Source organism: Stegodyphus dumicola, chromosome 3 (assembly GCF_044657685.1).
Source record: "Stegodyphus dumicola isolate Sdum_Otavi_A_Nest chromosome 3, ASM4465768v1".
NCBI lineage: Eukaryota > Metazoa > Arthropoda > Arachnida > Araneae > Eresidae > Stegodyphus > Stegodyphus dumicola.
The window spans coordinates 137,336,310-137,362,873 of NC_140770.1; the positions used below are offsets into that span (position 1 = coordinate 137,336,310).

General features: G+C 36.7%; 1 protein-coding gene across 1 annotated transcript in view; it reads left to right on the top strand.

The window, feature by feature from the left end:
• Positions 1 to 26,564, top strand: part of LOC118204726 (uncharacterized) — a 149,869-nt gene that overhangs the window by 98,961 nt on the left and 24,344 nt on the right. Inside the window, exons 4-6 of the mRNA XM_085813348.1 lie at positions 1,248 to 1,348; positions 15,194 to 15,282; positions 19,386 to 19,602. Coding sequence (XP_085669474.1) covers positions 1,248 to 1,348; positions 15,194 to 15,282; positions 19,386 to 19,602 — 407 coding nt within the window. The remainder of the gene's footprint in view (positions 1 to 1,247; positions 1,349 to 15,193; positions 15,283 to 19,385; positions 19,603 to 26,564) is intronic.

The window sequence follows — 26,564 nt, forward strand, 5'->3', positions numbered from 1 at the left end:
CATAGAAGTTAAATATAATAATTACAATAAAATTATCCAGTGGCTTATTAAATATTACAATTGCTTTTATGCTTTTTATTTTTTATTAATAGTTTGGTTTTAAGAAACGATATTCTTTAAGAAAAGAAACATAACTGTGTGATGTTTCTTCAGTTTGCGTTTTAATAGTTTTTATGCTTAGAAATCAGAATATTTGCAATTTTTATTTGATTTATATATCATATAGATGCACCAGTAACATTCCTTGCATCTAATTATTATTATTAGTCCAAAGGGGCAATTTGCCCTTAAGGACTATTAATTTCGATTTCGTTGAAACCTATAAACGGCGAATCACTTTTCAAATTGTGGCCACCAAATATTAGAGCTCTGTATTATATTTAAAGAAATTAAATAATGAAGAATCTGCATGAATATGTACGTTTCTTGCATTGGGATAAAACGACGGTACATAGAGCCATCAAAATTTGAGTTACGTAATCTTTCATAGAATTTGGGTATGTGGAAGCCCTAATTTGAATTTCAAATTTGTTTTATTATCGATTTCATATTTTGTAACACTTAAACGAATTTTTGGTTAAAAAACTGAACGATTTCAAAGTGAGCAATGGCAACACTGTGCGAAAAAAAGCATTTTTATCTCCAGAGCGCGAGACTCTGTATCGGAAATTCTAAAGATATGCTCATTTTAAAATTATTTTACGAGATTGCTGTAGAACTGAATTTTATGGTTTGAGTACGTAGAACATGATATTTAATAAATAAAGGTAACACACAAAACGTTAAAAAACGCCCGTTTGGACGTAATTTAAAATCTGAAACCTTTCAGATATTTTTTGTTTTGGGGATTTAAGTTTTTTTATTATTATTATTACGTAATAGTATGTTCTATTCATTCGTCTCTCCTCCTTTTGCAGCAAAGGGCTTTTGCAGCAAAGTGCACTGTAAAGTTCTTTTGCAGTGCCCTAGCTCAATGGTATTGCATACATAATTTAACTATATGCATAGATAAATTAAGCATGTGGTGGAGTTATTTAAAACCCTTTTATGTAATATTAAGAAATTCAGAGCTTGACCAGTTTTCTGCACTCAGTTTTTGATAAGTATATCAAAAACGTTTCACGCTGTAGAAAATTTAACTCAGTTTCTAATCACTGTTTTTCGTACTATCATACTGTTAGTTCTTTTCGTATCACCAAGTAACATTTCCAGGTAAATAGTTTAAATTATTATGGATTTTATTTTAGGTACAAAGTTGCCATTATGGGTGCAGATGATGTTGGCAAAACATCGCTCATCCGACAGTTTCAGACCTCCGAATACATCTGCGCCTTTGACACCAGTTACGGTAAGTGTTTTTCTTTTAACGAAAACCATTTCAGGTTATTATGCAAACATCAGAATGGATGTAAGTGATTACAGCCAAAATACAGAGTTTTGCTTATATTTCTTTTCTTTGATGCAGTATTTTTTTACATGAAGTAAATAATTTACTATAATGTGCAGTAATCTATCATCTACGACAAAAGCTGTTTTATTTTAATTTATAAATAAGCCTCGCACGTGCATTGTGTTTTCATATCATTCATTCTGCAGAGTGATAAAAGAACAAAATGCACGAACTGTATTATCTAAAGGTATTCATAAAAATAAAGAATTACCTAACACAGACATGATATAGGAATACAATTTGAAAAATATACATTATGTTGCCATTATGGGTTCACTAAATTGAAACGATAGGCGTGTTTCTTGATGTGAATACGAGTCAGTTTCCTTAGAAAATCCTCCTCGAAGGTACTCCTTCCTTTATATATACATTTAAAACCTCAACAAACACTGAGTGGAAGATTTTTCGAGATTTTTTTTTAAAATTATTTATTTATTTACTGTGACACTTACATGTGTCCAATTGTAGTTCTAAAGAAAAGCAGGTCGCTCGTTATCTGTTGTCACCTATATGAGGGATGAAATGGTTGGAAGGAAGAGGAAATTCTGGATGTATTCTGGAAGAGGAAATTATTTATCCACCCTATTTTAAAAAATTTCCCTACCAACCTTGCTTCGTAAACCAGTTTTAATAGTTTGACTGCATTGTCACCCGTATTCTGGATGACGACAAAAATTCTGACCAGGCCGGATCATCTGGTGACAGTTCTTTGAGTACTTACGAAGTAAAGTAGGTAATTGGATTTGTGGACTACATACTCCGCCACGCCATAAAGGTCGGCACTACATAGCCAACAATTCCTTGGAATAGTTCCGGGGGTTCAACCCCCTTCCCCGCACCTTGAAGGATATTGTCACCAATCGCCATATGTCAGTGCCAGTCGTCTGCTTGCTACCTGCCACTCACTCGGGCTGCTCGTCGCAGGTGACAGGTGACGGAGGACGGGGACGCCTGAAGTTAACAGAGATTAACAGGCATATGTCCCGCGTCCTCCCCTGGAGTTTATTTAATAGTTATAAGTGCGGATACATGGCCATACAGAGGCAACTGTTTAACATCTGGCATTTGAAGTACATTTGAATTAACATACAGGCACGGAAAAAAAAAATAGGTTATAACAAAAGAAGAAAATTAAACACCTAAAAATGGTGTTCAATTTTCTTCTTCTCCCTATGCAGTCAGAGATTAGATGGTAGAGCATTAGAGTGCATATGTCAGTGCAAGTAATGCATGTAAGCCATATTACTCTGGTTGACAGAGGTCCTGGCCATATGCTGCAATGGTGGTTATTATTTTGCAGATTTTATTTATGGCCGCTCTGTTTTTGGCTAGGAACTTGTGAAATGCTGAGATATTGGATGGTATCGGGAAGTGGAACTGTTCCGTGAGTGGGCACTGAAAGATATAATGGTCCGGTGACCTCTCCGCCCCCCGCAAACACAGCGATCCGTGGTTGAGATGGTGCGGCGGTAGAAGTAATCCGGGAAGGGACCATAACCAGTAATGAAGTTGGTAAGGGGAGCAATTGCCATAAGGCGCTCCGTGGTTGCTTTTGGCAAGAAGCTATGCGCTCTCCTTCCCGTGTCGCCCTGATCCCATTCTCTTTGCCACCGCTGGATAGCGGCATTTCGCAGTTGACTTTTGAGGAAAGATGATGGTGCTGATACTGATATCGGTCTGGCATTTTGGTTCGAAGTAGCCTCTTTAGCGAGTTCATCCGCTGTCTCATTACCCATGTTACCTGCATGGGCTTTAATCCATACTAGGTCAACATGTGCGTGCCGATTATCTTTTAGGATATGCTGCAGTCGTATGATCAGCGGGGAGGCGTGACTATGTTTGTCAAGAGCAAGCAGTGTCGACATACTGTCTGTATAAAGCTGCACATGTGGGATGTTGTTGAGCGCCACGTATTCAATGGCAGCTGTTATGGCAACTACTTCTGCTTGAAAAATGCTATTATTTGGATTGAGGTACCCTTTCCAATGGTGTGCAGCATGGCCTTGCCTGTAGTATATAAAGGCACTACCTACACCCTCAGCAGTTTTCGAGCCATCTGTGTAGAACGCGTGCATATTAGGGTTTACTTCTGGTTGACTTCGTGACGGTTTGAGGATAGTGTGAATGCCAAGTCCCTTGTGTGCTGGGTGCGTGTGGAGAGGAGTACATGGATGTTCGTAATTTGTCGGGCTATGTAAGGTGCCTGCAAAGGTTGCGTCTTTCTGTAGATGTATTATTTTAGTATATGTGGCCTCTAGCTCCGCTTGGATATGAAGTGGTATAATGCCTGCCAAGCTGAGTGCTGCATAAGTTGCAGTGGTGCGGTAGGCTCTGCATAAGCCTATGGCAAATGGGCGCTGTAGTGATAGGAGTTGCTTAACCTTGCGTGCGGTCATGGGTTGTGCCCATATAGCTGCCGCATAGAGTGCCACCTTCTCAGCTACAGTTTTATAAAGTACCTTTTGAATGTGGGGATTCCGTCCCCAGTTCCGGCCTTGGAATAGTCGTGATCTCCTGGCAATTGCAGATGTTTTAATCTTATGTGCCTGGATATGCGGAAGCCAAGTCAGACCTGGGTCCCATATTACCCCAAGGTATCTTAAAGTTTTTACGACTTTAATATTCAGGCCTTGTAGTTTGATACATGGGCTACGTGTTGGATTTGTACCCTTTCTTGGAAAGATGATAGCAGTGGACTTTGTGGTGGATATTTTGAGTTTTAGCTCTTCGCAGAGGTTGGCAAAGATAGTGCATGACTCACTGCCATGGGCTTCAAGCTCAGCGCGTGTGCGGCCTCTGACCAGTAATGCCGCGTCGTCCGCGTATGCAACTAACACAGTATGTTGTGGCCACCTTGCCTCTAAGATTTTATTAAAGGTGAGGTTCCATAGCAGAGGCCCTGCACAGGACCCCTGTGGACATTCTCTCACTTGTGTTATTGAAACAGTACTACTGTTGTTAGAGATCATCAGTTGCCGGTCTGCCAGATAGTTGTCCAGACACCCAGCGAACCCGGGATGCTACCCCACCCCGGGCTGCTAGAGCCGCTCCGCTCGAGGACTCGCGAGACCATCGCGCCGACCAATAAGTAACCTTTCCGGCGCTTCCAGAACCACTAGGTTCAAACATTTTATACCTACGTGGCTGAGACTGCCTAGGTACAGATCCTAGCGAGTAACTTCGCAGAGTTCCCTACGTCGACCCCTGGGGGACGGAGGTAAAGTAGGTATTTGATGAAATGATTGTTGAAAGCAAAAAACGAAAATGATTGTTGCGGACAACTAAATTCATTCTGTTGACTAAACTGAACTGTGCTTTCGTCGGTATCAACTTTTCTTTCTTCCTAAACAACAAATTCTTGTAAAATAGGATCAGTAGTATCTACACTACATTTATTATCATTGCATTTAACAGAATTCGAATCAGAATCTGAAGATATAGTTTTGTTTATAATTATATTTCTTAAAATATCGACTGTTTCTCATTGCTGCTATTTAAATATTTCTAAGGCTCGCGACTGGTTTCTTCTTCACTCTGTATGATTCACTTAAAACTATTATTTAATTTTTTTAAACATTGCAAAACGTTGGGACAATAATTTTAACAGAAAGAAATTTCAAGCATTTGTCACTACATAAAAATATTTGGGAAAGAAGGAATAATTTTCGAATCTTACACCCTTTCTTAGATACTTCGTTCTTGAGGAAAGATTTTAAATTGAATGCATGGTCCAAAATATTTCATTCTAGACATTCTAAACTCCTATGATCGGAAACAGTTGACGCATGGTTTAATAGTGCTCGTGGCCTGAAGGAGATTTTCACACAACCTCACGTGGTCTTCAACATATTATGATTAAGCAACAGTTTCACATAGTTTTTATTTTTGCTTTTCGTGATTTTACAATATGCTGCAGATCCTTTTTAAAGTTAATTGTGTATAGAATTATAAAAGTATAGAAAAGGAAGTTTTAAACTCTCAAACAAAAAAAATGCTGACTCTCGCATAAGTATACAAAGGTGTAGAGAAGAATGACATTGAAATAAAATTAGGTATTTTGCTAAACAATTTATCGACAGTCAGAAGAGATGCGATTAAATTTCGTCAAGCTTTCATTCCACCAATCTAAGAGCCGAACGTAAGTAAACGTGCGTTTATGAAGACATTGAATGAAGCAACATTAAAGTGGCTGAGCATAGACAGAAAAAAAGAAACCGGTATCAGGGCTACTGGTCCATTTTTGTCCCTGGACTGGAAAAGATATCGAGTTTGCCAAAGCTTTTGGACAAAGTGAATTTTACTCGAACAATGGATGACTGGAGAAATTTATTAAAAAACATAAAGTAATTGCAAAAATCTCATGTGGCGAAGGCAAAGATCTTAATGAAGATCACTCTATCATATGAAATGATCCAAACTAAAAACGTGGTGAGGATATGCAAACCAAAAGATGTCTTCCACGCTAACGAAACCGGGTTATTTTATGAATGTTTACCGCAAAGAATATTAACAGTCAAATAAAAGAAATATTTTGTATAAACGCACATTAGAATTAGAGTTACTGTACTGCTATGTACAGATATGAAAGGAAATGAAAAACTAAAACCTTTACTTATAAGAACGAGTAAATGTCCAAGATGTTTTAGAGGTATTAAATCGCTGAGAGCAGATTATGATTTCAACAGAATCTCATAGATGACCTCAGTTATTTCTGAAAGAGAAAAAGACTAAAATACTTAAATAAAATACATGGATGTACAAAAACAAAAATCTGCTCTAGTGTTAGAAAATTTCAGTGATCACTCTCAAAATATCAAAGACAAGTATAAATATGCTAAGCCTTTTTTTGTTTTTTCGTCCAAATACCATTGCTAAACTGTAGCCTGTGGATAATGAGTGATAAAAAATGCTAAGACGAATTATAGCAGAAGAATTTTGAAGAATAAGCTAAGTAAAAGTAATCAGCTTCTATGGGTTTATTTGGTTTATGTCTCGAGGGTTATGTTCTCGATTATGTTAAGTCTCGAGGGCTATCTGCGTAAAAGAAGGAATGCCTTCATGGTGGACTTTCTAAGAGAAGGTGGCTTCTATATACGTTACACATAGGAAACCACGAAAACGCCCAAGCAGCCAGACTGTTCGCGGAATTCGAGGCTTACACCGAGCTACCAGTGTTCAGCGACTTTACCGCTCGGCCGCTGGTGGGTCTCAGCTTTTATGTGTAATAAATTTACGTGACTGCGTAACTGAAAAAGTATGAAATTCTGATGAAAAGTCTTTTGCAAAAGTATGAAATTATGATGTCACTGAAAAAATTCTTTCCAATTGCTTCAAAAACTTTGTTTCTTCGCCAAAATTGATACCATTCCTGATAACAGTAGTGTCAGTGAGGACGATGGACTAGATGAGGAACTTAAAATATGGCTACAGTTTAAAAATCAAGGACAAGTAAATAATAATTTACAATTACAATGTTATTTATTTATAATTAACGCGTTGAAGCCGCGGGATTTCGTACAGAAAAGGACATATTGGAGACAGCATTAAGAAATAGCAGCCAGTAAGCAATTGATGTTGGCGAAGAAGATGAAAAGTTAATGAAAATGAATGTATAAAATCTCGCCAGATGATATGTTAAATGCATTTTGATTGAATAAAATGTACCAAAAGACTTTTTTCTCGCATTACAAAAATATGAGACTTATTATGATATAAATGTTGTTCCCGACAACCGAAACAAACCGGGAAGCATTATTTTTTTAAATGAATTTATGTAATTTTCACGCGTAACTTTGATGGAATGGCTACATTTTAATGCATGTAACTTTCCATTTACGTTTCTTTTTACTACTATTTTACACTTAAATGAAAAAAATTCCTTTTCTTAAGTTGTGTTTCATCATAACCTCCATTTTGCGAATTTCTACATTTAACGAAGTTTCTCGTGGAATTCTGCGACTTAGTTAATTAGAAGTTAGATTGTAAAGCCCACATGTGCTTGGCCATAATATCTATTATTAAATAATAGAATTTTTTTTAATGTATATGTGTACGAAAAAAGGAACTGCGCAAAAAAAAGGGGTGACAGCTCTTTTGCTTGCTTTTATAATTTATTAGTTGTCTTGCTTGCTTTTATTATTTATCTCTACTCTTAAAATTCAAACTCTGTCAAACTTCTAAATTTTTAGACTTAAGTACTGACCATTAAGGATTTTCCTTGAACTGACATGATTCTTAAAGAAAAAAAAATTATTCGACAGGGGTGGTGTTCCGTGCACAGACATCCTGCTGACTCCATTCCAGCTAGAAGTTGATTTATAAAATACTTTTATCTTCTACGCGTCAGTTTCTTGCCATCTAGCGAAACATAAGATTTTTATTTTTTCTTTTAAATTTAATCTATCTGTAATTGATTAACAAACTAAACGATTTAAAAGCAATAAACTCAGTTTTTTATCTCTATAGTCATTATCTCCTGGACACGTGAAATTACAATTAGTTGTAATTATTATATGTATTATTTTTCCTTTTTTATAGTAACTAGTTTAAGCAGTTGGCCGTTCCCGTGGTTTCTTATTTGAAAAGTGAAACGCGCAAAAGAGCGATTCGATGCAAAGTCAGGTTCTAGAATAGCCCTTTTTGAGTTAAAAAGTGTATGGCAACAATTAACAGTGTATTGGGAAATATATAGATATGGCTGTTTTTCAAAAATTTGATTTTGCTGTTGAGTTTTTATGTGGCGTAAATGCGAAGAAAGTATTGTTTAATAATAACGTTAAAAAGGCAAAAAAATATTTGAAAAAATCATCAGGAATGAGTTTAAGAGCATTTAGATGCATTACGAGCTCAAAGAGAGCATAAAAACGTTTTAAGAAATTCTCTGGTACGATCGGATTTTTTTTCCTTTCTTTTTTTTTTTTTTTTTTTTCCTTTCTTCATTTAGAATTTTCATTGTGATTAGAGATACGATTTTTGTGAAAAATTCCTTGTTGTTTCGAAGGTTTGCCTCATTGCGCCATTTTGTTATTTTGACCGACATTTTAATTCGTCTATCAATACTTTCTTTCTTAGAAATTGGTGTTTTTTATGCTTCTGAAGAAAACTACCATAAAGCTAATCGCCTTTGAAATCAATACAATGTAATCAAAATCTATATCACTATAAAGCTGCATTTTGTTAGCTAATTTGAGATGTTATATCGGCGTATTTCTCCCCAATTAAAATTTTGGCATGTTTTAGTTTCCATCAAAGAAATTTAGTACAACTGCCAAGTAAACCTCTTTGAAATGTAATGAAATATTCATAAGCTGCACCATCATTTGTATCAGATTATTTTTATATACACTAATTACTTTTATTTTATACAAGATAATAAACTAAAATATATTAAAAAAAGTTTCGCTCTTTTTAATTGGACTTACTCCAATTACCCATCATTTTTTACAAACAGTAACTGAAGTTCATGATATTGATTCTTCTTTGACAATGGCCAGCCGCCATTACGATTCCCCTTTGTTCTTCTTAAGTTCAAGAGTGTTATTAAAGTGTTGCCATGACAACCGATGGCAATCCCGATCCGCTTCTAATCCTTCCTCTTGCGCGTTTTTCTCCTTTCGTGAAAATATGTGGTATTACTTTTGTGCGTTTAGAAGACCTGAGTTTTTTTTTTTTTTTTTTTTTAATTTTTTGTTTATATTTTTTGCAGAAATTTTTATCTCCAAATGCTCACGAATAGTCATTGTCGCGCTTCTCATGAATTTTTCATTTGTATCTTTACGGAGGCGATGATAGCAATTTAAATTCCTTAAGTTTTTACTGAAATATGATTTAGTATTATTTTAAAGTATTATTGCCAACCCAAATTATACAGAAAGTATACTTTTCTACAGAGATTCCACCATTTTATCCGTAACGTAATTTCTGTTATTAAATAATGAAGAATCTGTTTCTGTAAGAATCTGTATGTGTGCTTGTTTGCAATTGACACTAAGGGAAAATGACAGCACTTCGAGAAACGATGTTTTGAACATACTTTGTTCTCTATTAGAACATGCGCACCTCAAAGCCCAAATTTTGAGTTTTCTATTCTATTTATCTTATATTTTCTGCAAAATTAGTAAAATTTTATTTAACAAACACAGCGATTTAAAAGCAGTGTATTGCCACTTAGCAAAGCATAAGATATTTAGGTTTCAAATTTAATCAGAAAACTCAGCGATTTAGAAGAAATATCTTCCCACTGCCAGCCTCAAAATATTTTTATCTCCTACGCACCAGAGTGTTGCCAGTCAAGAAAGTATAAGTTTTAATCGTTTGTTATTTAATAGCAAATTGATCCATTTAAAAGCAATAAACATAGAGCCCTTCATCTTTTTAACTATTAATTATTAATAGTTAAAATGTAATTAATTACTAGCTGGACCCTTGGAATACCGGATTAAAATCATTACCTGTGTATTTTTATTTTTATAACTATTTTAGGCGACTCGAGACTTAATTAATTTAAATATTTTATTACACCTCGAGGAAACTGTATTGTTTCTTTTTTGCACACAAAGTAAAATTCTAACAATGCAAAATTCGCAGACACGATTATGCCTATGAAACTGGGGTACTAAGAACGCAATAAGTGCAAAATCAATATATGTAGGGCAATGTTGCCAGTGAGCGACACAGCAAACATTTATTTCTTCCGTGCACCCTCGTGCGTAACTGACTCTATCGCCATTTCTTGAAGCGAAAGATAATTTTTAAGAATTTATCTTCCAAACATAATAATTTTGATACTAATTAAGAATCTAGTTTAGTGTGTGCATCTTCGTTTAAAGTGCATATGGGTGTTCTGGTCTCGTGTGTGCTTTTAATTTATGCTTTTGTTTGTTTTGTTTATTGAAGCTGAGGATGACTCAATCCTGTCACAGAGTTACTTCGTGACCAGGTTAGCTGGGTTAGTCCCTTCAATTAGCTAACGAACCAATTAACAACGGGAGTGGTTTAAAATAATAAACTTTTGAATAGTTTAAACTTCTATTTTTCTTTTTTTATTAATGTATTGAACTGATATAAATTGGAAACGACTAAAATTTAGTGTATCCAACTGAATGTTTTTATAAATATTTGCAGCTTTGTTATAGTTAATAAGCGGTGTTTCTCGTGCTATATATTACGTAATTGTTAAAGTATCGCGTGTACGTTTTTAAATTTTTATATGTTAACATTGTTAACTTTTTTTAAAACTGAAGTAATTTCGCATTTCCCCCTCCTCCGTAAACTTATTTTTGAGATGTCAGGCTGCAATCAAAAATATTCAGCTGCATTTTTTGCACTAATTTATTATTGCTTATTACACTGTGATTAGTGAGGTACAAATTCATATTGAAAGTTCTGTTTAATGATTTTTCATAAGCTTTCAGTCGACTGTATTTGACAGATATTTTTAGTTGAAGGACTTAAACTCAAAGCTTACCAGGAACACTAGAGTACATTTTTTAAAGTCCACAATAAAACAGTAGCAGTCATTAAAATATCTGAATGAAAATTTGGATAGTTTCGAAAATAATGTTTTTGATCTTCCGATATTAACTTAAATTTTAAAAACTCTTTGAAAATACAGTACAGAACAAGAAAACGATGGCGAAACACAAGAAGCTCAAGAAGCTCACCATTGGTTTTACGGGTATACTCTCACCACACTAACTCTACAGCTGCGACCTAGCTTTGATAGAGAACACAGCGGAAATATATTCGAGTGTTTCTCCCATCACACCACTAGAAAGCACAAACCATTAACCATTACATAGATCAGGGCTACTTTCGAAAATACGGTAGCCGCTGGTATTATCAGTAATTTTGTTGTGCACCTGAAATGTCTCAAAGAAATTTCGATTTTACCTTCTTCTCCACGCCCGCCTTGAATAAGGATGTGAGGGAACCGTTTCGTTATCGAAAAATTCATGAAATAAACTTTTTAGCGCTATTAGAATGGGATGTGAAGTTATTATGCAGTAATTCTTTGAAGCTTGCATTCAAATAGGACAGGGAGGGGCAGGTTCAGGTTGAAGCAAAGCCGGTACTGGTGCATTCCTTAAGGTATACTAAATATTGAGAAACTTTTCTAACCGTTAATCTCCGCCTCAATTTTGACGAGCGACCAGTCGTGGGTAGCCGTCCGAATGTCTCTTACTCCTCTTTCTCTACAACTAACCACTTGAAGAGATATTCCCCTAGCCATGCATTTTAGTACCCCCTTGTCGCACAGACACTATGCACGTACAAACATCTGTGCCTTCACCGGGATTCGAACCAGGTGAAACAGTCAACTTCACTAATATCCATACAATCTGGCCAGCTTAGAGTGAGACACCAGAATTTTGCCAGTCTTATAAAGCCACCTCACTAAACGTACAGGTCCGTTTCAATTTTGATGGAGAATACCTCACGGGGAAGGATCCGAAGTTACTTCCTCTCCACCCCTATCATCAAATTTCTTAAGAGAAATATCGGATCGCTAGTATTTTATAGCCCCTGTACTGTACATATACTGGTAACTTTCTCAAATTAACTTGGACGGTAGGAATATGCCCACGAAAGCTGGTAAAACAACAATGAACCAGTTACTTTATTCCTGCGCAACCTATTTGTCGGTGTATTCTAGATGAATTCATGAAATTGCAAGTATAACAGCATATAAAACAACAACTTTTCCCTACAAAAGCTGTGTAAATTTTAGTTCTTTCTCATTATTAATAGAACTCATTTTCACAAAACTCATAAACTAAACATTAGACGATAGTAATTTGCACAGTAAAAAAAAAAAATAGATAGTGTTAATGGAAATACTTCGTACATTATAACAAAGCTAATGTTTCTGAGCTGTATTTTACAAAGCTAATGTTTCGTACATTATACAAAGCGAATGGTGAGTTCTGAAAAGGGAATTTCGAGTGTAAAGGGTCCTCAAACTCACGTTTTAAGAGCTTCTAGCTTAGATGAGTGCCTTGTTTAAATAAGCTAGAACTGTTACGATTTTTACTTTCATCGTTGGGATTTTTAATCTAATTGGAAAAAGAAGTTCTCACCATACCTTTTTTTTAATATATTTATGGACAAATGCGTAAGAAAACTATGAGACAAACACAATAATAGACTCGCCTGGATTCTCGAAAAGAACACACGCGAGCTTTATTTTTTTCCTTCAGTATTGATCTTTAGACATACATTTCCAGTGCCTCAATATAAGGAACAGAGTTTTGTGAAAACATGAATATTTGTAAGATTTGCTTGAATTAACACGCGATTTTGTATGTTGAATCTTTTCTCAGCTTCTATTGCTTCATCTTTTTCACTAGAAGAGACAAACAACAGAGCTTTGACAACGGCTCGAAACATAGTTATCCTTTTCCTTGCTGCTGGTGTGCTAACTCATTGAGAGTTAATTTTCTCTTGTAACTGCGCGAAGAGGCGCATCAGCAAATGGAGCAAGATTTTCAGACTCAAGTTTAGAATAATATTTTGATTTGAATTTTATAATTAATAATTTTTTATTTTAATATCTTAATTTGATATTTTTCTTCTATAATTTGATTTGATTTAATTCTTTAAACATGATTACTTTTGTTATTATATTATTACATTTGTTAAGCAGTATTAATCTGTTTTTCTCTTTATTTTCAAACTTAAAGCTGAAGGTAGCAATAAATATTTGTTGTTTCTCTGTGATAGCTGGTGGATCGTTCAGCAAGTTCATCTAAAAAGAATAAAGTTACATAATAGATTTTAACATTCGAGAAACATACACAAAAATGACAAGCAATTCCCACCCAAATGAATGCGATGCCCCACCACTAGCCAAGTAGTTATGGCCGATGAATACTGGCATTTCGACCAGACTGCGCAGTGGAATGGGCTGGATACATGGTGGGTTTTCGTAGTTCTTCCCATGTGTAATGTGAATATAAGCGGTTTTGCTTTAGAAAGTCCTTCGTGAAGGCATTCCTTTCCTTAGGCAGATACCTATCACGTGCTTTGGCAGATTCCAGTAACTTAACCCTTTGCAGCACAGTGTGTCCGGTCTGGACACACCTAAAAATTTTCTTTTATACGCACAGAAAAATTGAATGAAAAAGAATTTATAGGTTACTCTGAACCTTCTTTATTTATAGTAGATGGCAGCTCTACACAAACCAGTCCATATATTTTAGCCATGTTAATTTTTTAAGACCCTCATTTTTCAAAGAAATCTTCCAAATATTTTTAGGGTATAAAAGGAATTGTCTGAAAGAAATTTCTATGTTATTTTTTTGGCTGTATGCTAATCTCCTTATTCTACATTAGTTTTAAATTTTTACCTTGAAATCTTGCTTAAAATCAAACGGCGAACCGGGCACACCCATAATCTAGGACAACTGAGAGTCTATATTCTTTGTTTCTCCCCATCTCATCGGTTAGTTTATATGGTATTTTTCCCACTTTCCTAGCGTACTTCGTGGTGTAGTGGTTCTGCACGCTGGGCCGGTATTCCAGAGGTCCGTATTTCGATTCCTGGCGAAGACGTTTGCTATTTTGCATCTTTTCTGCCCCTAAAAAAATCCTAATAACTCTACAAGTTCATTGACAGCAATGCTCGTTTCAGCACTTTTTTCGAAACTCTATTCAATCAGTGAAAAGATAAGTGCTATCTTCACAAAATTTTATTTGTGTACTCTTCTAGGCCTAATTAGAGTGCCTATCTTTTTTATTTATTTATTTATTTTTATCAAAACTCCGACTTTAAAAGATAGCATGCCGGAAAGGGTTAAGATAACCTAACCCGCGCTTCTGTTTTTAAGAAAGATTTTGGATGGCTGCAGAAAACCATTCTTTAGAAGTTCTGCTCACTCAATTATTGCTAAATCATAACAGAAGTTCCTTTTCTGTAAACACATGTTCTACAAAATATTGTTCCGTAAACAAATGTTATTCATATGTTCTATAAATTTAAAGATTTTCATTTTCTATATAATTTAATCCTTTTTTTTAGCTCAAAGGGCGTTAACCCAGAAGGTCTATTAACTTCGTTTTGGCATTTTGAGGTTGTTCACTATAAATGTCGGTTAACTTTTCAAATTGTTGCCACCAAATATTAGAGCCCTGCATTATATTTAAAGAAATTAAATAATGAAGAATCTGCATAAATACATGTATGTTTCTCGCATTGTGATGAAACAACGGTATCTAGACACATCAAATTTTGAATAACGTACATTTAAACTCGAATATGGGCATCTGAAAGGCCAAGTTTGGAATTTGTTTTATTACCTATTTCATCTTTTGTAAAACTTTACCGAGTATTTTGATTAACAAATTCAATGATTCAAAGCAAGCAATGGTAACACTGTGCGGAAAATAAAATTTTTATCTCCAGCGCGCTGAATTTTATGGTTTAAGTGCGAAAATGTAATATTTAATAAATAAAGGTAACACACAAAATGTTAAATAACATCCCTTTGGGCGTAATGTAAAATCTGAAAGCTTTCAGATTTTTTGAAAGTTTTTATTTTCTTTTATAACGTATAAATATTTTAGTGTGCTTTTTTTTTGCTTCTACTTTCATGTCTGTGAATTCATACATATTTCCGAAATTAATTACAGTTCCTATCAATAATGAACATAGAAAAATAACATAATTATTTAGAAAGATAAGAAGACAAAATTTAATAGAAGAAAATTACATTATAGCACTGACTATTTGTTTAATCCTTTCAGATGTCAATAAAGAATATGCAATAACTGTGATATTAAATGAAGAAGAATCCGAATTAGAGTTCGTAGAATACCGCTGTCCTGACGAAGAGGTAAGTTAAATGTTGATCAAGATACACAAGTTTATAAAAGCCCATAAATTAAGCTGAATATTGACGTAATTTTGTTATGGAAAATGGAAGTATAACTTTACGCTAATAGAAATAATGGTGTTGATTAAAACTTTAACTCAGGACCAACAATTTATCGCCGTCTTTCATTTGTTTTCGAGTGAATAATAGCTGCGTCATTTCATTAAAATTTAATTTTTAATTATATATATATTTATAATTTTTATTATTTTTTCTTTTCTAATCCCTTATATTTTTATTCCTAATTTCTAGGACTCGACTTCACCTCGAGAGTGTTTTATTCAAGGCTTTTATTTCGTGTGTATATCACTTTCGTGCGTATAATTATTCTTCTTGATTCCAACTTTATTATTCTGCATTTTAGTTTTTTGCTTTACAAATATTTTATGTTGATTAATCAATGATTATGGTTTGAACTTTCATTATAACTTCTTCTTTCCGTAGTCCTCACTAAAATGCAATTAGTTGTGGAAGTATTTCAGCCGAAAATTTGTGTTAAGAGAATTTGGTAGCTTTGCTTGCATTCAACTTCCTATCGGCAACCCTACCAAACTTATTCGGCTTTAACAATTTTGATAGTCACGTTAAAACCTCGTTGTTAAATATTTGAGCCAGGCAGCTATTTTACGTAGTCTTCGACTACGATACTTGAATTTAAATTTCAACGTATGTTATTTTAAATTTCCGAAAACGACTGAGTTTTGTTTTTAAAGCACAAGGAGTGCGTTTTGTTAAATTTAAATAAATAACGAAAAGGTTATTTTAACCCTATGCAGGACTTCATTCAGAGTAGAGCAATAACTCGCTTGTCAGTCTATAAGTGTCTGAAGAACATTTGAATTTCTTCATAGGTAAGTATATGAAATCTTACATCAGCCGGAAAGGTGTTTCGATTTACGATTAACAAACATGCCAGATTATCAGGACTGTACCCAGTTTCCTTCAAAAACATTGCTTAATATGTTTTAGAATGAAACCCTTTAAACAGAATGTACGCAAAGTTATAATAAATGTAGTTTATCATGTCTGCACAGATAAATACCACTTGTTTAAATTTACTGAATTTGTATTGGCTTTCGAAATAAAAATCAAATATTTTACCTCATTGCTAAGAAAATCAGCATTTCTTCAGTGTTGTAGTGGTTCTACATTCTACAAATGTATGTACTATTACATTTCGGTGACTTAAGATCATAGAATCGTTAGGTTTGTCGGAGCAGGAAACATCAGAAAGGTGCAGTGCTCTCACCAGGACTTAAATTCTGGACGTTCTGGTTGTCTGCCGAACGACGTGCTTCCAATTACATCGCGAAGACATAGCATAAGGAGGGAGACAATACCTTACACTCTTCTCCAGTTAAACGATGATAGAGAAGGCGGCGATTTAATCGTCAGGATTCTAGTGGTGATGAATTATCGTCCACCACGAATTCGGACACCACTGTAGAGACCTGCATATGTTTTGAATAAATAATGTGAGAAAATGAAGCAGTATCGCTACCAGGATTCGAACTTCAGACCTCCCTACTGCCAGACGGGCGTATTATCAGTTATTTCATGAAAATAAGGAGGAAGAAAATACTTTATACTAGTTTAACCTTTCCTTCGCATCTGTCTATTTTACCTGAATGTTGGGAAGTTTTGCCCAACCGGGTTATTTTGTCTCTTTCATTGCATTCATGATTTTCCTTCTCTTGTATTGCTACTGTGATTCATTTCACTTCTCTGAGAGTAATATTCAGACAAGTCCACGAATTTTATAACTACGAGAATAAGCAGAACTGCATCTGTCGTTGGCAAGGCCCTCGGGCACCTTATAGGCAAGAGAATGTCTTTACTCAGCATCAGTACTGTTATAAGGAAAATAGCCTGGTGGACAAATACAAGGGTTTTCTACTTCTCTTTCCCCACAACCAAACCACTCGAGAGTATTTTCGGCTCGCTATCTATTTTAGATGTCCTCGCACAGCAAAGACACTCTGCACTTGCAAGCATCGAGCCTCTCGAACTCAGGCTATTGATAATGCAGCCAACATCGCTAACCACCACACCGACCAGGTTAGCCGAATCATGTATTGATTAGTAAAAGCATTGCTTCTTAAATTTTAAGTCTGAGTTTATTTGTCTTTTCTGAGGCTAGACGTGGCAGAGCTATGCTAAGTGTCAAGCATCGACATATCTGAAACTGTAGCTTAAAAGCTACGATACTTCACAATATTAAATTGAATCTTTTAGTACGTTTCTTCATGAAAGTTGAGAAAGACTAAATAACTTCGTGTATTTAGAAAGTTTAAATCTATTATCTACACAAGCATTCGATGGTGAAAGATTTAACCCTGTCCACTTCAAGACTGTCAATGCAAAGGAAACACTTTACTGTAAAAACAAAGAAATCCCATTTGGGGGTATCGTGACGAAGTAAAGTTTGGATTTGCTTAAGAAATAGTTGTTTTACTCGATGCTAATGGCCAGGTACATGCTGCTGATGTAATAGTATTAGAATTACCTGAAACTGAACGGCAATACGAAAATACTTTTAACGTAGCCTACAGGTGCAGCGACATGATTTCTGGGCATTTTGAACACTAACAATATTTATAAATGTACAGGATGGGGTTTGCTTCAGACATGGAGGTCCCAGTACCCAGTAGTGTCCGCGTGGATAAGACAGCTGAATACTGGGAATTCATTCTGAGTTCCATCCGGAGAGAAAGGGCTATCTGTATGATTCGTTTTCGTGGTTTTCCAACATGTAATAAGAATGCGATCCAGGTTGTCTTAGAAAATCCTCCTCGAAGACATCCCTCTGGGCAGATAGCCCTCGTGCACTTTGCCATATTCAGATAATTAGCCTAACCTGTCTTCTGACAAGGAAGCGAAAATGCTGTGGCAGCAGTTCTAGAAGGGATATCGCGAAACAATCTATGTGATAATTTTGTGTCACCATGTAAAACATTAAAAAATATATAACTCAGTGTGAACGACTTCACTTTGGAAAAAAATTAAAGAAATATGTATAGTAGAGTCAGCTTATAATAAATTTCAGTCCTAAAAGCTTTTAATCAGCCTGCGTAGATTGTAAAAAGAAGTACTTTGAATTGGAGTGATTCAGGAATTCAGATCCTTCTTTAAGCAGAGTTTTGCTTTATATGAATATTTTACTTTGCAATAGCATTGACGTGAGAGGTTCGCCGAATGTTTAGCAGTGATACTGCAATACTCTCGTCTCGGAGATACGTCTGTCATATTGTCTTCTTTTATCCACCTCAATTTAGGCTATAGGTTAAGTCAGCCTTCATTCGTTAGCTTTTCATGAAACAAAACTTGCTAAATGGAAATGAAGCGGGAGGGGGCAGTTTGGGAAGTCGACCGCAGCTGTCGTAACCATGGTTACGACATATACCGATTAGATCTCGATTCTGAAACTTGTTCTTCAAATTTTCAGGAATGTCGGGGGAGCGGGGATGTTTTCCTCGTTGAATAATTGGGTCGAAAAGTATTCCTTTAATTACTGCTAATATTTAAAAAAATATACTTTCTTGTATTAAGCAGAGAACACGTTTACGCGAATAAATATGCAAGTAGCGTGTACTTAAATCATCTCAATCAATTGTATTGAATCAGCCATCTGAAACTCTTTGGAACTAAACGTTATTTTGTAGTTGATTCAGGTATTGTAAATTTAAAATATCTGTATTAAGATATAAATACTGATAATCAGTTCTACTTAATTTGTTATCATTTCTTATAATAATAATAATAACATAGTGATACATACACGTGTTTCGAATTCTTGTACGGTTTATCTTTTCCCATTTTTTGAAAATATTGAAAAGAATTTGTATGATACAGATTCTTATCAGCTAGACTTTCAAGCTTTATACTTCTATATATTTTACGTTGCAGTCTAAAGAATTGTTGCAATTTAAAATGGGACTGAAAAAGTATATACACTATTTTGAAGAAATAAAAAATTTCATCTTTTAATTTATTCTTCTGTTTAATGTGAAATGTCTAATAACTAATTGCCGTTACACTAAAAATGATTCTTTAATACTATTTAGCTTGAAGAGCGAGAGGCAAAAGGAGGGGATTCGCAGCAAACAACCAGTATACCATTCGCTGATGCTCACGTGATCATCTATTCTGTAACGAATCGCAGGAGTTTCCTACGAGCTTTGGATTTGTTGTCTAAAGTACAACGTCTCTTCCGAAAAAGTGCAATACTTCTAGTTGGGAACAAATCTGATTTAGTGAGAGTTCGAGCTGTGACTACTGATGGTAAGTAAATCAGTAACCGAAATTGTTTCTTACGCTTATATAAATAACAATTAAAACGAACATTTTAAATTTTTTTATGTGTCTTCTTGTGAAACTCGAATCTGTTTTACAATTTATTTATTTCAGTATCTATTAAGGCTTGAAAAATGAAATTACATATTGCTTGGAGCAGGGATGAGCGAACTTTTTCGGTCGCGGGCCAAAAATCAGGTAAAAAAAAAAAAGGTTTTGGCGGGCCAAGATAAATTTTTCTAAAATTTTAAAAGTAATATACAAATTTTTCGGTATTACTATTTAAATATATTGTTACGAATTTGATATTTAAAAAGCTAATGTTAGTTCAATTATAAATTAAATGGTTTTATTTCTCGCGCAGTGCAGCGCGTGACGAATATTAAAAGAGAGCTAAGCCGGAAAATTGAAAATACAAGAGCGCGTGCATTAAATAAATAAATATCTCTTTTTGATTTCGAGAAAGTACTGGAAAATTCTAGCGCGTGATTTTAAAATCTTATAAAAGGAGGAAAACATCTCAGTTTTTAGTTTTTAGTTTTTAGTAGTAGTTGTAGTAGTTGCTTAGTTTGTTGTTGTTTAGAAAACTACTGTTGTTGATTGTAGCGAATTCGCGGATTAGCGTTCTTTAGCTGTTTTGAATTACGTTCTATTGGATATTTGAGTAGTTAAAAGATAACTACTGTGAAATATTGTAATACTGCATGATAATTTGAGAAAATTTAAGCATTTTTGTTGTGATAATAATAAATTTTTGTTCATTTTTCATCGGACTTGTGCATTCATTTCGTAACGAACCCGTACGCACGCAACAATTTTTGGTGTCAGAAGTGGGATACGAATGCCAATAACAAGAGCGATGGAAGAACAATTCAGGCAAATGATGACTGCATTTGCTGCTTTCCAAGAAAAGATGGAAGGAGCCGTCAACTCCGTTAAAGAAGAAATTAAAGGCGAGATGAAATTGGGCCAAGAATCCGTTAAGGAAGAAATGAAGGCCATTCAAACTGGTCAATTAACTTTTAAAGACGAAATAAAAGTTGTTAAGGAATCTGTTAAAGAAGAAATAAAAGCTGTTCAAGTCAAGATTGAAGAAAGTCAATGCGAAATGAAAAGAGAAATTGCCTGCATAATAGAAACCAAATTCGATGCTATGGAAGGCAGAATAGATGTGGTTGAGAATAAAGTGGGACAAATTGAGGAAAATGTTTCTTCTGTTAAAGAAGAAATAGAAGAAAGAGTTTGTTCCGTTCAGAAAAAAATCGAACAACAAATTGATGACCGGGTTTGTGCGGTTGCCAAAGAACTGGAAACTTTAAAGAAATTCGTAGCGACGGCTGGGAGTAAGAGTGATGATTTTAAATTCTTACCGATGCCTGCTCGTCCATCTCTGAAGATATCCACATATGATGGGAAGCCATCCTGGCAAGTGTATAAGACCCAGTTTTCTATCGTGGCGGATGCGAATGGATGGGATTCCCAAGCTAAGGCCTGTCATCTCGCCGCTTCTCTGAGAGCAGACGCAGCGGATATCCTGCAGACGCTTCCCGAAAACAAAAGGTTAGATTTCGAAGCTCTGTCCGGCGCCTTGGAGTTGCGCTTTGGGGAGAAGTGTTTAAAAGACTACAGCAGGCTCCAATTAAAATCTCGTCAACAGAAGCCTACCGAAACACTTCAGGAGCTCGCCGCGGATGTTGAAAGGCTGTCCCATCTCGCCTTTTCGGAATGCCCGACAGAAACAAGGGAAATCCTGTCCTTGCAATACTTTATCGACGGCATCCGAGATACTGAAATACAGAAAGCTCTACGAATGGCGGATGTAAAAGATTTAAAAAGTGCTCTAGTGTACGCCATGAAATTTGAGGCAGCCCAGCAAGCCACTCGTCGAGACCGCCACCCAGTCAGAGCTGCTCAAGTCCAGGAGCCAGGGGATCAAGTCACCGCTCGACTTGACGATTTAACTAGACAACTGAACGCCTTGAGACGGAATATTGGTGAGAAGAAACCGACCGTTAAGTGCTGGAACTGCTGTTCTGAAGGTCACATACGACGAAACTGCAAAACACCCCAGGGTACTGATGTTAAGACCGCTTCTAACAAGCAGCAGGGAAACTAATTAGTGGCCATCTCGCGGGGCGGAGGTTGCCAGATAATGAAAAGCCCCCGCTTAAAGCGCTTCAGATTTCTGCAGTGAGAGGCGGCAGCAATGGACTTTTCATAATAGGACATGTTAATGGAGTTCCGTGCAATATGACTATAGATACAGGAGCCAACGTCACCATCATCCGAAAAGATTTGGCTCAACAACTAGGAAACAAACTTATCTGGACGCCGCCCTGCGTTACCCTCCAGACTGTGTCCGGTGAGAAGATCGACATCGACGGAAAAGTAAATGTTAACATCACGTTTGGAAGTGCCGCTTACCATCACACGGCATATGTAGCAGAAATCACTGATTCTTGCATACTCGGATTGGACTTTCTAAGGAAATACAATTTTTCCTTGGATTTTAAAAATAACGAATTGCATTCTACATCTGAGGACATAGCGTTATTTCTCGTTAATGATGAAGAAGTTAAATCTGTCCATAAAATCATAGCACAAGACTATATTACAATACCGGCAAGAACAGAAATTTTACTTCCTGGATCCATAGCCGAAAATAGAAATTTCCGCTACGGCATCATAGAATATCCCAATAACTGTAATATCCCAAAAGCAGTATTAGTAGCCTCAACACTCGTCGACCTATCCAGAACGGCTATCCCGGTGAGAGTCGCCAATGTAACTGAAAAGTCGAGAGTTATTAAGAAAGGTGAAGTGGTTGCGACATGTACTCCAGTAACCAGCGTTGAAAGAAAGAGTAACATCCCAGAATCCGTGTCCTCAGAGAGCATTACATCGGAGTTATTGCAGAATGCACAATTAAACGATAAGGAGAAAAATGCTGCCGATCGCGTCATTAAAGATCTTCAAGTTGTTTTCTCCCGCTCGTCTTCTGACGTGGGTCGAACTAGTTTGACACAACATAGAATAGATACTGGCGATCATCCCCCGATCAAGCAACATCCAAGACGTCTACCGTTTGCTAAACAGGAAGAGGTGCGAACACTGTTAAAAGATATGGAAGAAGGCGATGTCATCGAGCCTTCAGCGAGTCCATGGGCATCTCCCATCGTTCTCGTCAGAAAGAAAGACGGCTCAACAAGATTTTGCGTTGACTATCGCCGGTTGAATGAGGTTACGAAGAAAGACAGTTACCCTCTTCCTAGAATTGATGACATTCTAGACACTCTTTCTGGAAGCAAGTGGTTCTCAACACTTGATTTAAAGAGTGGGTATTGGCAGGTAGAAATCCATCCTGATGACCGAGAAAAGACGGCATTTACTACGGGACAAGGACTTTGGCAGTTCAAAGTGATGCCGTTTGGACTGTGTAATGCGCCGGCAACATTCGAACGTCTTATGGAGACTGTTTTGAAAGGCCTTTCCTACGAAGCCTGTCTGATATACCTGGACGATATCATCATCGTCGGAAAGAGTTTTGAAGAGCATCTAGAAAGTCTTAGAAAGGTGCTTCAGAAACTGAAAGAGGCCAATCTGAAGCTGACTCCCGCTAAATGCGAATTGTTTCGAAAGGAAGTGACTTACCTGGGACATGTCATCTCTGCAGAAGGTGTGCGCACGGATCCTGAAAAGGTATCAGCGGTTAAATCCTGGACGCGTCCCGAAAATGTCCATCAGCTGAGAAGCTTCCTAGGGCTTTGCACCTACTATAGGAGATTCGTGAAGAACTTTTCTTCCATCGCAAGACCACTTCACAAGCTGACAGAGAGCAAGCAAAGATTCTTGTGGACAAAGGAATGCGAGGATGCATTTAACAACTTAAAGGAAGCTTTAACATCTGCTCCAATCCTGACGTATCCTCAGCTCGACAGACCATTTATTCTCGACACCGACGCGAGCAATGAAAGTGTCGGTGCTGTTTTGTCCCAAGAAATGGACGGCCAAGAACGGGTAGTAGCTTACTGGAGCAAGTGCCTGTCTAAACCGGAGAGGAATTACTGTGTCACAAGGAAAGAGTTACTCGCCATAGTCAAAGCTGTAGAACATTTCCATCATTATCTATACGGGAGAAAATTCCTCCTCCGCACGGACCATGCCTTATTGGCCTGGCTTTTAAATTTCAAAAATCCTGAGGGTCAAATAGCCAGGTGGATACAGAGACTCCAAGAATATGACATCACTATCCGTCATCGTAAGGGATCATCACACGGAAACGCCGACGCCCTGTCTAGAAGACCTTGCCAAGAAAACTGTCGATATTGTTCCAGGGTGGAAGCGAAATACGAGCTGCTGACTCCGGTCGCAAGACAAATTACAACATCAACATCGGCTGATCGAGACCCGTGGAGTGATGATGAAGTCAGGAGAGACCAGCTGGAAGACCGCGACATTAAACCCATACTTGATTTAATAGAGTCATCAAACAGAAAACCTACATGGCAGGACATTTCTATCTGTAGTCCTACAACAAAACAATACTGGGCACTCTGGGATTCACTTCACATTCGAAACGGCGTCTTATACCGGAAATTCGAGTCGGATGATGGGAAGACGTTCCGATGGCAACTGATACTTCCATAATCCCGGATTCCTGATGTCCTCAAAGAACTACATAACAGCCCTACAGGAGGTCACTTTGGAATTATGAAGACCTTACAGAGAGTTCGTGAGCGCTTTTACTGGAATAATGCAAAGAATGACGTGCAAAAGTGGTGCCGATCTTGCGATGCCTGTGCAGCTCGAAAAGGACCTAGGAAACGCAGCCGAGGCAGACTGCAACGTTACAACGTAGGTGCGCCTTTTGAACGTATCGCCTTTGACATCCTGGGACCTCTGCCACGAACTGCTGATGGCAACAAATACATACTCGTTGTCATTGATTACTTCACCAAGTGGCCTGAAGCTTATCCTATTCCTGATCAAGAGGCAGTCACAGTAGCTGAGGTAATGATACAGCGCTGGATTTCCAGATTCGGAGTGCCTCTTCAGTTACATTCCGATCAGAGAAGGAATTTTGCCTCGGCAGTAATCAAAGAACTATGCAAACTACTTGGCATTGACAAAACTCAAACGACGCCATTGCATCCCCAGTCGGACGGCATGGTAGAGAGGTTCAATCGAACCATCCTTAATAACCTCTCATTAGTGGTTTCCAGAAACCAACAGGACTGGGACAAGAAATTACCACTCTTTTTACTGGCTTACCGCAGTGCTGTCCACGAGACTACCGGCTACTCACCATCACAGATGCTCTTCGGTCGTGACCTTCGTCTGCCTTGTGATCTATTGTTTGGCCGCCCTCCGGATGCTCCTTCATCGTCTGAGGAATATATTCAAGATCTCCAGGCCCGGTTTGAAGTGATGCACAATTTTGCACGAGAGCGAGTCAACTTGGCGACGGAGAAGATGAAGACCCGATACGACACAAGAGCTACTGAACATCAATTCCACGAAGGAGACAAGGTGTGGTTGTGGAATCCGACTCAACGGAAAGGACTTTGTCCGAAATTACAGTCACCTTGGGATGGGCCGTACACAGTCCTAAACAGGCTGAATGACGTCGTGGTTCGGATTCGTAAGTCTTCGAACTCTAAACCTAAAGTCGTTCATTACGACAGGTTAGCTCATTACTATGGCCATAGTACATAATGTAAATAATTGTAAATAGTATAAGACCATGATCCATTTTGTTTTTAAATGTGTATTTGATTTGTATTTGATAGCATTTGATTTGTTTTTTTGTATTGCATTTATTGTTCATGTCGTTTATTATTGTAATGAAATGCTTATTAATGCATTTATGCCACAGTTGTAAGTTTAGCTTCCTGTCCAGGGATTGTACTGCCCGGGACGTGCAGTCCTTGGGAAGGGGGCAGTGTTACGAATTTGGTATTTAAAAAGCTAATGTTAGTTCAATTATAAATTAAATGGTTTTATTTCTCGCGCAGTGCAGCGCGTGACGAATATTAAAAGAGAGCTAAGCCGGAAAATTGAAAATACAAGAGCGCGTGCATTAAATAAATAAATATCTCTTTTTGATTTCGAGAAAGTACTGGAAAATTCTAGCGCGTGATTTTAAAATCTTATAAAAGGAGAAAAACATCTCAGTTTGTAGTAGTTGCTTAGTTTGTTGTTGTTTAGAAAACTACTGTTGTTGATTGTAGCGAATTCGCGGATTAGCGTTCTTTAGCTGTTTTGAATTACGTTCTATTGGATATTTGAGTAGTTAAAAGATAACTACTGTGAAATATTGTAATACTGCATGATAATTTGAGAAAATTTAAGCATTTTTGTTGTGATAATAATAAATTTTTGTTCATTTTTCATCGGACTTGTGCATTCATTTCGTAACGAACCCGTACCCACGCAACAATATTAATGAGATGAATGAAATTGCGATTTCATTTTTAAATGTTCCTCGTATTGAGGTTCGAAGTGAGGTGTACTGATTCTAAGGAACGAGGCTAAATGCTCATCTGTCAGTCTACTTCTGAAATAATTCTTTCTAAAGTTCATAGCTGAAAACACCACTGATTTTCTGAGCGTGAGATATTAAGTTCGGGAACCTTACTTTCGATCATTATTTTTTAAAACTCTGACTTTGACATATTTAGAAATAACTGCTTGAGATGATAATTAGATTGCAACTCAATTAATTCAAGCTACAAATCTGACCTCACTGCTTCACAATTTACGTTGAAAGGCATGGTAAAAATATCCAATTCTGTTTGAATGGCATTGAAATCTTAAAATCATCGTTCGAACTTAAAACGCAGTTTTTTTCAAGCCATCTTCATAATTCTTAAGTTTCTCTTCATTTACTGAAGGTATTGAATGTAACCTCGGGAAATGAGACTCGTTCTTAGCTAGCTGCCCAGCAAACA